The 13,521-nt window shown below is 40.3% G+C and overlaps 1 protein-coding gene across 5 annotated transcripts in view; it reads left to right on the top strand.

The window, feature by feature from the left end:
• The window catches only part of LOC306973039 (uncharacterized protein), a 79,112-nt gene that overhangs the window by 18,017 nt on the left and 47,574 nt on the right, over positions 1-13,521 (top strand). Inside the window, exon 2 of one of the 5 annotated variants that reach the window (XM_079569842.1) lies at positions 11,185-11,213. The exons of 3 other annotated variants lie outside the window; for them this stretch is intronic. In XM_079569842.1, coding sequence (XP_079425968.1) covers positions 11,185-11,213 — 29 coding nt within the window. Of the gene's footprint in view, positions 1-5,161; positions 5,258-11,184; positions 11,214-13,521 lie in introns of those variants that run through there. One more of the 5 variants, XM_079569839.1, reaches the window with a different exon arrangement.

Below are 13,521 nucleotides of genomic sequence, written 5' to 3'. Positions count from 1 at the left end.
AGTCAAATAAAAGTCTGTAAATAATTCGTAATAACTTATTTTTGCACCAGAGTTCCTTCGGAAAGCCACAACATCCAAAAGGTTTGAGGAAGTTGAAACAGGTCTCAACGGTCTTTCTTTGTCGACTCACTGTGTATTTAAAACAGGGGCGCCACGGGGCCTTAAATCATTAAAAAAATATTACATTTCATCATGCCAAAGTTAAGGCCTGAAAAGCATTACATTTAACAAAAGAATTAAAACATTTCAGTGCATGGGCTTACTTTTTCTTTAATCCTTGTCTTAATAATGTTAATTTGAGATTGGAATTACTCGTGCTACTTAAAGTCATTCCGACAGTACGGTACAGTTTCCGTCAGTTGCAACAGGATGTGCTGCTGTGGTAACATGTGCTGCAACTGGTGCAAAGCATGAGCTTTGGTTTCAGAACCTGAAACTAAAGCTCAGCGAAGGAAAAGCTTTTAGAATTTTAAAACAATATTTCTTATTGTCACTTCCAGAACAATGAGAGATAGAATTTTCTACACTTTTTTTTTTATTACTTTTTACAAAGTCAGAAGTTTACATACAACAATTTGGGAAAGCCCAGATGATGATATAATGATCTTGGAAGCACAAGTCTGGTTCATCCTTGGTCCAATTTCAAGACACTTGAAGGCTCAGGTTAATTGGTTAAAACAATTATGTAAATGTCATTGTCCCGTCATCATAAAGATCAGAAAGAAGGCGGGTTCTGTGTTCCAGAGATGAATGTGCTGTGTCGGAAATGTGAATATCAACCAAAGAACAAATGCAAAAGACCTGGTGAAGATGCTGAACCTGGTTAGAGTTTGTCATTATCCAGAGTGAGACAAGTCCTGCACCGACATAGACCTTTGCCAGGAAGAGGCTCTGACTCACTAGGCCAAAGCTGGAGCTACCCTGTTAAAAGCACGTGTTTGGCACAGTGCCATTTGCTAAACAAAGTTGTTTTTCTTTATGCACCGATCCGATACTGGTATCGGATATCAGAGATGATATCGGGTATCAGCTACAAATATTTGATACTGAACCAATACTAGTCCATGACAACTCAATGTGCCTCACAGCCACACCAATCACAATATAAAACGCAATAAAAAGCATTAAAAACGCAATAAAAAGCATTAAAAACAATGAAAATCAATTAAACAAATAATTCGTTACAATTACATTTAAAAAACAAAAAAAACAATCAATCTCCATAGACAGTAGTAAAAAGGTGTCCTTTCAGCCTGGACTTAAAAAGGCTGAAAGGTTTTAAAAACACGGCTTTCACCAACTAACTTAATCTAAGTGAATCTGGACATTCTGCACCACATTTTGAAGAGCAGAACCTGGGAATTCAATGGCGGAGTTGGCAATAATATGCTCAAGCTAGCAGCAGCTAACCAAGGTTGGGACAGAAACAGCATCATCTATGGTAGTCTAATAGAATAATCGGCCACTGCAGTGAGTGGCCAAGTGTCTATATATTAGTATATGAAATGTAAGGTAAAGAATAACTGATTAAAAAATCTTTATGCACAAGTTGTAATAATCAAATAAATGTATGTGAGTTGCTCATGTTAATGTAACCTTAATAGCGGGGCATATTTAATTATAAAAGTCCAGTTTGTCCATTTAACTTTTTGACTCACAGCAATTACTTTAAGAAAGTCTCTTGGAATTGGTTAATATCGGATATCAGCAGACACTCAGACCCCCAGTATCGGTATCGGAAGCAAAAAAGCTGGATCAGTGCATCTCTTAAAAAGCGGATCTATGGAGGATATTATTGCTGCGTTTTTCTGGAGACAATCAACGTGCAAACAGCCCCTTAAAGGAATAGGCCACCGTTTTTACATACTGAGATATGCTGTTACCTCACTTTAGCCGAGGAGTAAAACGTAAAACGTCCGCGCAGTAACTCCTAAAGGTTATTGACGGAAGTGAGAGGGGGAAGTCTTTAGGAGTTACTGCGCGGACGTTTTGCTCCTCGTATCATTACGCCTCACAATATAGTCCCCCTTTTTATTTGCTTATAAAATCGACATGCTACATTTCTGTGTAAATATACTTCGCATGAAAACACTTCACGTAACTTTATTTAAATAGGGAACACGTGGAAGAGCTTGGTAGCTTCTATCGTGAGCTTTTTTGGAGCTATATGACATGTGGGAGAGGCTGCGTATGTGCTCCGTTTGCCTGGCAGAGCGCACGGACAAAGACCAGACGGGGATATATTAACTCGACTAAAGTGAAGTAAGAGCATATCTCAGTATGTAAAAACGGTGGCCTATTCCTTTTAAGCTCACAGGCATTCTGGTTAGGGTTTGAAACAGGGGGTTGTCAGTCAAAGCCCAGCCCCCCCCCCCCCCCCTCCTTTAGCTCTGCAACTGAGAGACTATATTTTTAGGGTTGTGTTTTATCTTTGTCTTCCTCAGGGACTGTTGTGGAGGGGTTTTGTTTTAAAGACTTGTCATTTGATGATCAAATGTTTTTTGTGTCTGTCTGTCTGTCTCTGCAGGTGTTCTGAGTCCACATGAGGCTGCTCTCAGTCCAGTCCAGATTAAAGAGGAACCAAAGGAGATTCAAATCAAACAAGAGTCGATCCAAGTGTTCCCAATCATTGTCTCTGTGAAGAGTTTAAAAGAAGAGTCTCTGCTTCATGAAACAGTGAAAGAGGAGAACACGGAGGATGGAGATGGAACAGAAGAAGAGGATTCCTCTGACACTGACGACTCTGCAGACTGGACTCCTTCAGCTGAAAGTACCGCTCCACAAACACACACTGAGCAGCTGCAGGAGCCGGCTCATGGGAGCAATGTGAGTGAAGATGGAGGTCCAGACCAACCACACAGATGCTCTCAATGTAAGAAAGTGTTTTCAACTCGTTCCAATTTACTGCGGCACATACGGACTCACATAAAAGAGAAGCCACACAGGTGTTCAGATTGTGGTAAGAGGTTTGGGCATAGGAGTGACCTAAAGAACCATATGAGGTCTCACATGGGAGAGAAGAAACAGATGTGTTCAGATTGTGGTAAGAAGTTTACACATAAGAGTGACCTCGAGAGACACGTCAGGTCTCATATGGGAAACAAGCTATTCAGCTGTTCTGAATGTGGAAGAAGTTTTACACAGAACGATAATCTTAAAACACACATGAGGTCTCACACAGGGGAGAGGCCTTTCAGGTGTTCTGTTTGTGGACAGAGTTTTTCACAAAAAGGTAACCTGAAAACACACATGAGGTCTCACGCAGGAGAGAAAGCATGCAGTTGTTCTGTTTGTGGCAAGAATTTTTCACAAAACAGTTATCTGAAAATACACATGAGAATCCACACAGGAGAGAGGCCTTTCAAGTGTTCTGTTTGTGCAAAGGCTTTTACACAAAATTGTGCCCTGAACGTACACATGAGGTTTCACACAGGAGATAAACCATGGAGGTGTTCTGTTTGTGGAAAGGGTTTCATAATAAGTGGTGACCTAAAAAAACACATAGCGAGAAACCGTTCATGTGCTAAAGCTGTGCAATGAGTTTCTCACAAAATATGAACCCGAAAACACACACCAGGAGTTCACCCGAGATAGAAACCAGTCAGCCAACCACGCAGCCTGAACTGGTTATAGATGATCCAACAAAAGATGGGTCCGAATCCTTGGAGGACAACTATGTGGTTTGGAATCCTGTATTTACCATTATGACGATATGTATGTGTGAGGCAACAACTCAGCTCATGTAAAATGGAGACTTGATTTGACGTTATTTTAAGACTTGACGACCGTCCAGAAACAAACTAAACTTCATGGCTGGGCGGTGCTAAAAAAAACTTGCGATACAGATGTTATTCACGTTTTTCACTTAAGTGGTTCAACATGGTGTAATTAATTAAATACAGCGATGTCAAGTGTTAAACACATATAACATAATAATTGTGACTTTATTTTATTTTTCCGTGTATATTTGCATTTGCTTCTATCTATCCAAACAACATGCTACATTAAAACACATGTTAACTATGCCAAAAGCCTGTATCTACAGTGACTTTACCTCATTCATTTAACTCAAAGAAATGCCATATAAGTTCATTTTGAAAGTGTCAGTTCAGCATCAATTCTTCTACAAGTGCGTTTTTAACACGGACCTTTGTTGACGTCAACGACCTTCGCTATAAAAGTTGGAAAACTGGGATTGATAAACACCAAGACCAAGTGTTTCCTTAACTTTGCGATAGGAGTGAAACAGCGCCCCCAATTTGACACTGGTGGCCAAACAGTGTACTGCATCCATATTTGCCATTGAGCCATTGCTATAATTGGTATTAATCATATGCGGCGCAAAAGTAGGTCAGTCTCAGGCAGCTCAATGGAATTGTACCAGCAGGCCAAATTTGGCTCGCGGGCCTCACCTTGGGCACCCCTGATCTAGGGCCATCACCTTAATTCATGTTTTCCTATATGATTATATATCAAGCAATGAAAGGCTAAAATTGACCAACTTCTCTGTATAGTATTTTATCTGTACTCTTGCCTTTTACTGTCATTTATTTTTATGTTGATGTTTTATTGATTTGATCTGCTTTCTTGTCATTTTATGCAACTGTGAAGCACTTCGAATTGCCTTGTGTATGAATTGTGCTCTACAATAAACTTACCTGTCCTTGGAGGATGTGAATTCTTATGGAAAACATGACGGTAGTCGGTTGTGATATCCACACGTCTGTAACGCTCACCAATGCCATTACTCTCGCTGGCAGCCCTTCATCAGACACATCTGTGAACATACATGTAACAATGTGTGTCATGTGCTCTGGAGGGTCACATGACCAGAGAGCATTTCAAGATTCAAAGATTTTATTTGTCAGTTCATTGATATGAATCGAAAGGTGTAAAGCGGGGGCTGGGGACTCACGGGTGGAAGCACAGGGAGGGCAGGGAAGGGAGGGAGTTCAGCCTCTTGATAATGTTTTGATGTTTTACCAACCTAATAATACTGAATGGGCCAGATTGCACTTTTTGGTGGTGTTTGACAAGATATTGAGCTACTTTTACCTCTTGGACCTGGCAACCCTCCTCAGACCCCGGAAGTGAGCGCTGTGTTGTGCTGCTGTGTTAGCATTAGCTCAGAACTGAAGTGAGACACTCTTTTTTTCCCAAAGCTTCGCCTTAAAGCGGACAGAGCGCAGTGAAACATGGCGGAAGTGAAGCTGAAGGAGGAGCAGGAGCTGTGGGAGCCCGCGGAGGAGGAAAACAGGTGAGTTTAGAGCCAAGACAGGACTCTCTCAGATACAGAGGACTGTCCACAACAACACGAGGCCTTTTTGTCTTTATCATGGACTTTATCACACACGGACCCCACACAGACTGAGACCTGACAGTGTTATTTCATCATCTCGATCTGCTTTTCTTCTATCAACTTTTCATTTTGTTTAGGTCGTACATTGCGCATGCGCACTTCACACCTATTCCTTGCTGTACGGCATGTCGTAAAGACTAAACCTTTTCCGAGATTTTTTCTATTATTATTATTATTATTATTATTATTATTATCAGTACAAACTATAATGTGTATGTATTTTATGAGCATAGTCATTAAATCTTTTGTTGTTTTACAGAAGGATCAAAGAGGACCCAGACAGCAGAGGTAAGAAAAGCTAAACTGGAAAATGCATAAGTTTTAGTGATGGCAAGATGAAGATGAAGCATTGAAGTCTCACAGCCAATTGCATCACACATGGTTCGAAGCATCAAGGTGCTTTATTTGCTCCACTACGCCATCATGTGGACAAGAAATGTATCAATCAATCAGTAAAAGTTTATTTATATAGTACTTTTACAACAACACCAGGAGGACCAAAGTGCTTCACAGAAAGATAAAAACAATAAAAAGAAACACCAAATGTTTACAACCTGGACACAATTCAGTGTGCTCTAATATTAAAAGCAAGTTTGAAAAGATGAGTCTTTAATCTGGATTTAAAAAGGGACAGGTCCGCATGTATAACATGCTGAGTGCTTACAATAAATGGTGGGACTGAAAGACTAAATTTGCAAATTTATAGAGTTGTGATGGAAATGTGCTTGTGTTACTTTGTTTATGTCCAACTCAAATACACAAAATAGACTGTTGCTTTTGTTTTGAATCACGCTCCAAACCCGCAAATCATTTCCTGAATCAGTCACGTGGTACGACCCCTTCCCGAGGCTTCGGCACATCACTAATAAGTTTATTTATTCCTAAGACCGTACCACAACATCTCCTAACGTAGTACAGAGAGTTTACGAAAGGAATTAGCTGGAATTGTGTGCCGCACGGAGGCCAAAAAAGAATGCGGAGCAGCGATGCCAGTAAAAAGTGTCCTCTTACTAAATAGGTAGCGTTCACGTGACATCACAACATTCTAAAGAGCCTATAGTTTAACATTGAGGTGGAGGTCAACTGACGGTAACTATGGTAACGGTGGTAACTGACAAAATGCATATTTTTATGTCTTTGTTTTTTGGCTCATATCTCAGTCATTACTGGAGGAATCCACATGAAACAAAAACTGTCACAAAGTTCATTGTCTGCTCTGTCGGCACATATGAGCTAATGTACAATTATTATCTCTGAAAAATGTCAAAAAGTGGTGACAATATGCGAAAACATGACCATGATGTTGTCCAATAGAAAGGACTTTCAAACATAAAAATAATATCACATGTTTGTGAATCCAATCACAATCAAATACTAATGATAAAAAACATTTGTCAATTTTCGTTTTGGAGTTTTCCTCCAAAAACTGCATTTCTCCCATAGAGTTGTATTGGCCTTGCCCTCCATTATGACATCATCACATTCTAAATCGTGAACGCTACCTATTAGATTCAGGCACTTTAATCTGACTACTATTCTCAGTAACAAGTAATCTAATGCATTTCTATTCCCTAACCAGTAATCAGGTTAAACTTACTTTTCCAAGTCACAGTGCGTTACTATATTATCATTTCCTTCATGGATGCTTTATTTTGATGATGTTTTTTCATGAATGTGCGAGATGTGAGACATGCGAGCTTAAAAAAAACGAAGAAGGAATAATATTTTTAAAACTTGTCATTTTGATGGTGTAACTCTCCTCTTGTCATAGATATAAAAAATATATAACTTTTTAAATATTTGAACCCTTTCATTGCCAACTTTCTGACCCAATGTTACTCAAATCTATTGCCATTGTGGGCCCATTCATTTACACAGTAGTCTGGTCATCAATAAGCTAGTGTGTCACCGTGCACCTACATCACGGTGCACAAATATTAAGAATCTTTCAGCCTCTTCGTGCAGTCACAGGAGGCAACAAGCCGCGATTAGCTGCTCATGACCAACGCACTGCAAAAAGTCATTAACTAGACTAGTATAAACCTCTCAATTTGAGCATAATAATCCATTTTTTTGTTGTTTTGACTGGTTAAGATGTTGTTGGGCATTTGTCCTAGATTATTTCACTTGTTCTGAGATGTTTCTGACTCATTTCAATACATTTCGTCCTTATTTCAGGTAATTTTCTTTGCCAATGGGGTAAGAAAATTGTTCTTACCTCATTGGCAATATTACTTTCTTATTTCAAGCGAGATTTACATTAGAACTGGTATGAAATGTCCTCAAACAAGCAAAGTAAACTTGGTCCGATCAGGAAAAGTGTCTAAAGAGTGAAAACCACTCAAAACAAGATACATTTCCTCAATTGCAGTCATTTAAGCCAAGGCTTGATATTGATTTTTTGCAGTGTGTACGACTGAAGATCGCATGGTCACTGGGTTTTCTAACATGTTTGATGTTTTTTCGTGAGTCATGCGGTCCGACAGCCATTCTGGGTAGGGTTTGCACCAGGGGATGGTCAATCACCACAGCCCCCCCTCCCCTCTAGCTCTGCTGTTGAGGTGTTTTGCTTCAAAGCCTTTGTCATTTGACGATAACGTGTTTATGGTCTGTCTGTCTCTGCAGGTGTTCAGAGGCCACATGTGGCGGCTCCCAGTCCAGTCCAGATTAAAGAGGAACCAAAGGAGATTCAAATCAAGCAGGAGTCGATCCAAGTGTTCCCAGTCATTGTCTCTGTGAGGAGTGAGAAAGAAGAGTCTCTGCTTCATGAAACAGTGAAAGAGGAGAACAGAGAGGACGGAGCAGAAGCAGAGAATTCCTCTGACACTGACGACTCTGCAGACTGGACTTCAGCTGAAAGTCCCAGTCCACAAACTGAACAGCTGCAGGAGCCGACTCATGGGAACAATGTGAGTGGAGATGGAGGTCCAGACAAACCACACAAATGCCCTCACTGTGAGAATGGGTTTTCAACTCGTTCCAGTTTAAAGAGGCACGTACGGACTCACACAGTAAAGAAGCCATTCAAATGTTCAGATTGTGCAAAGAAGTTTGTGCATAAAAGTGCCCTAAAGAGACACATGAGGACTCACTTGGGAGAGAAGCTATTCTGCTGTTCCGTTTGTGGGAAAAGTTTTTCACAAAATGGTCATCTGAGAACACACATGAGGACTCACACAGATGAGAAGCCATTTAGGTGCTCTGTCTGTGCAATGCGTTTTTCACGAAATGATAACCTGAAAGCACACATGAAAACTCACACAGGAGAAAGGCCTTTCAGGTGTACAGTTTGTGCAGTGAGTTTTTCACAAAATATTACCCTAATAAGACACATGAGGTCTCACACAGGAGAAAAACCATTCAGGTGTCCCATCTGTGCACTCAGTTTTCCACGAAATCATTCCCTGAAACGACACATGAATCTTCATGCAGAGGATAGCTAACGTGTGTAGCATGTAAAAAGTGAACTCCTATATCTAAGATCGATACAAGTACTCAGGTATTTAAATTCTAAAGGAGGAATGAAGGTGAAATAAAAATAGACTTTGTATAACAAAGAAGCTGAACTGATCTGACATTGAGTTGCCTTTTGTATGAAATGCGCGATATAGATAAACTTGAGAGACGTTTTGGATTCTTACCTTGAACACTATGGAACCCCATGGAATGACAGGCGAGTCATTCAGTCCTGGACACTGTAAATAAACTTACCATGTCATTTATTTATAATTTCCACATTGTTTCCACATTGTTTCTTCTGTCTACCCCTCTCATTGTAGAGCAGGGGTAGGCAAAGTCAGGCCCGGGGGCCAAAACCAGCCCTCCATTATCAAACTCTGGCCCTCGAGATGATTTTGAGAAATATTATGACCCAAATCAGAGATCAAATGCCTGTTAAAGTACTCTAGAAATGTGAAAAATACTGTCAATTCCTTAAAATGTCTTAACAGAGCACCCTTTTAGGCCATAATCCTAAAAGAATACTCATCTATAGGTAAAAATGACTTAAATCTATTTGAATTAAGAGATTAAATCTAAAGATTGAGTGGATTTGGTCTGGCCTTAAAGCAGATAAAACCTATTCTTGCCAATGGAACAAGCACACGTTTTTTCTTAATTCAGATTATTTTGTATAATTTCAAGTGAAAAATAAATATTTTTTACAGAAAAGTGAATTTTCCTGATTTCCAGTGGGATTTCTATTTGTTCCATTGGCATTAGCCTTTTTATCTGATCTTAGATTAGTTCAAACCGACATAAATTTAACATAAAAAACCTTTATTCAATGATTTTAAGCAATTTATCTAATTTAAATGGACATTTTTACAGTGTATTTGATGTACAACACTGGCATAATAGAAAGTGATGCTTTACTTCAAATCCTTCAATTGGAGGGTCCGGCCCTTGGACTTTTGACAATGAAGAAAACCGTCCCTCCACCGAGCAAACTTGCCTACCCCTGGCCTTTATTGCTTTCAGTCCACAAAACTCAAATATACCCAAGAGCGCTCAATTTTGGAAACCAGGTAGTGTGAGCCTGTTTTGTGCACAATATCACAGCTTAGCGATGTACGATGGGGCCCAGGTCCACAGGGAGGGATGTTGCAGCGTTCAGAACGTCCTCAGCTCAGGATCCAACAAAACAGGAATCAGGTCAATAAATCAACCTGCATAGTCAGGGTAAAATTAATCACTATTCAGTTATATATCAAACATTCAAAAGTACATCTTACTAACTCCTCCAGCAGAAAACTAGCATAGCTTAGAACATGTTCCAGTGTAGTCTGAGTCAGCCCGGGACAAACAGGAACAAAGTCATGAGTCTGACAAAGGTTTCAGCTTTAGTGTCGTCTGGATTCTGTTTCTTCTCCTCACACACGGCCCAGGAGCAGGGGCGGAGCTGACTCGGGCAGCTGAGGGACTGGGGCCCCACTGGGACCCCACTGGGACACACAAACTCTATTTTTACAGTTAAAGAAACATGTAATAAAATTATAAAAGTAATCCTCGCTTTAAACTCTGCAAAAAGTAATCTAGAAGTTTAGTTTTCTTGACATAAGTAAACTTAGAGTCACTTAAATTAAATAAAAATATTTGTATTGCACATAAGTAGTTAATGAATTAGATAACAAATATCAGTTTACGTGAATAATATGTTTTTGCTCATTCATGTTATGTAACATAACGTTTTGATTTTTTACCACTGCATACTAGCACTAAGTGAAATGTGCTCACCCAATATGCACCAGATTACACAGTTTGAACATATTTGGCGGTGTTTGACAGGACATTGAGCTAGTTTTACCTCGTGGACCTGGCAACCCTCCTCAAACCCCGGAAGTGAGCGCTGTGTTATGCTGCTGTGTTAGCGTTAGCTCTGACCACAAGTGAGACACTCTTTTCGCCTTAAAGCGGACAGAGCGCAGTGAAACATGTCAGAAGTGAAGCTGAAGGAGGAGCAGGAGCTGTGGGAGCCCGCGGAGGAGGAAAACAGGTGAGTTTATTTGCTTGTTGTACTTCATATATGAAATATATAATATATATACTGTATATATATATACTAGCTCATGCCAGTCACCCCCCCCCCCCCCCCCCCCCCCCCCCCCGCACATGCTGTAGTTGGGTAACACAGGCTACAAAGCGCAAGAAGAGTGTAAGCCATTGTTATTATTAAAGTGTTAACTAAATATTTACAGCCAAAAACAGAAAATTATAAGGCATTATAAGCAGCCCATACCCCAAAGTTCCAGTATAAGTACAATAACTACATTCACTTGTTTTGTTTAGATTTTATGGTCATATTGAAACCATTTGTTCTTTTACAGAAGGATCAAAGAAGACCCAGACTGTGGAGGTAAGAGAAAAATGTGTGTGTTTATTTATTGCTCCATAGAAAGTATAATTACAACAAAACATACCACAGCGCCTCTCCTGGTTTATAAAGTAACAAGAAAAGAGAGTTTTTTTAGGCTCAATCAGGGCGAAGGGAATCGGAGGTGTGTGCGCTGCACTGAGGCTAAGAGAGAAAGAGGGTAAGTGTGTGGAAAAGGGGCGATAATTGATTTGGAGAAATGTTTTTATTTTCGATACACTTAAATGCATAACTCAAAAAAGGTGAATCAAAACAACTGGATTTACTTTAAGAAAGAGCTGATAGTTTCGCTGCCCATCCATCCATCCGTCCATCCTCAGAGCTGTTCTCCGTGGTGACCACACCCACCAGATATAGATGCGGTGGGAGCGGATGGTGACAAGTTGGCCAAATACGGGAGGGTGATCTGAGCCTTGTGGTTGTTCAGTGTTCTGTTTTTGGGCTTGTTACATTGACTTCTGTTCGACACCCGAGTGAAGTTCCAATCTGCATACCCACACTTCTGCAACGCCTCACGTACATGATGGTATTCTGCCACTTGGTCCACCTCTGAGGTCGCGATGCAATCCTCTCTATATATTATAACAGGGTTCTGACTACCTCCAACTTATGGACGAGTGGGTGTTTTAAATGCATAAATCAATGGGCGCTTGCTGCTCTGCTTTATGACCCACGACACTGCCATTGCTCCGCCATTGCTGTTGTACCTCCATATCGCCACTCGGCCCCCATTGAAAAGCATTGGAGTTGCTTTGTTCAAAAAGGAACAGATGGAAGATTAAATCAATTAGATTCCATTCCATCATTCCACCCCAACTCCTCACAAGGTCACAAAACATAACAAAAACACGTTCAACGAATTCCACACTCTTTAAAGGTCTACTTTAAAGGTCAAATAAAATAAATGCTGAAAATAATGCTGAAAGTTTGCCACAAGCTGATGCCGCTGCACAATGCAAACTGTGCTGAGCATACATTGAATACTACTGTCAGACCTGCTTCAACGCATTTACTGCTGCAGCTTATCAGACCAAAAAGAAGCTTTTAAGCAAATACCAACAGAAACAATGTTACAGACGACTCATTCAGACGTATAGCACTAACTACACACAAAAGAAAGCAAAAGTGTTAACTATAAACTGTGGTCAAACAGCTAATATAATATTATTTAACCCCTTAACTCCCACCTGAACCGAGCTCATTTTCTTTAGTTTGGCTTTACCCCAGTCCAAAAGCTTCTGGAAAAAAGGTGAGAAAATAGCGACCGAACTGAGACGAAAACAATGATGAAGATGTGACAAAAAATTGAGAAAACTTGGACGAAAAATGGACAAAAAATGACCAAAAAATTATGAAAAATGATGAAAAAGTGGCAAAAATGTCACAAAAAAATGATGAAAAAATGGCAAAAATGTCACAAAAATTCACAAAAAATGATGAAAAAATGATGGAACATGTGACAAAAAGTGACAAAAAATTTACTATTTGACAAAAAAAATACCAAAAAGTTACAAAAATTAGTAACACCCCCCAAAAAATGATGGGGAAAAAATCTGATGACGTGAGGAAAAAGATCCATTTAGATGAGTTTTGTAGATCTTAGCTTTCAAATGAGGTGTTACACTGGCCTACAGGATTTGGGTAAAGCTGACCTGGAGAAAATGTTCTCGGTTCAGGCGGGAGTTAAGAGGTTAAACACCATGCATTCCAAGATGATAGTATAACGTTGTAAGTTGTGCTGCCTCCATTAGGCTTGGTTTGTGTTCTGACGAGATGCTGTGTGTTTTTTACCTCTTGCTTCCTCTTGGTGTTTATGCTGTCTGTCTGTCCCTGCAGGTGTTCAGAGTCCACATGAGGCTGCTCCCAGTCTGGTCCAGATTAAAGAGGAACCAAAGGAGATTCAAATCAAACAGGAGTCGATCCGAGTGTTCCCAGTCATTGTCTCTGTGAGGAGTGAGAAGGAAGAGTCTCTGCTTCCTGAAACAGTTAAAGAGGAGGACGGAGATGAAACGGAGGTGGAGAATTCCTCTGACACTGACGACTCTGCAGACTGGACTCCTTCAGCTGGAAGTCCCGCTCCACAAACACACACTGAACAGCTGCAGGAGCCGGCTCATGCGAGCAACGTGAGTGAAGATGAAGGCCCAGACAAACCACACAAGTGCTCACAGTGTGGGAAAGGGTGTTCAACTCGCTCCAATTTCAACAGGCACATACGGACTCACACAGAAAAGAAGCCGTTCAAATGTTCAGATTGTGCCAAGAAATTTGCTCTTTGGCGTGACCTAAA

The sequence above is a fragment of the Gobius niger genome, assembly GCF_951799975.1.
Source record: "Gobius niger genome assembly, chromosome: 13".
NCBI classification, from domain to species: Eukaryota; Metazoa; Chordata; class Actinopteri; order Gobiiformes; family Gobiidae; genus Gobius; species Gobius niger.
The sequence above is the reverse complement of the archived record's forward strand: the minus strand, read 5'-3'. Positions and strand labels throughout refer to the sequence as shown.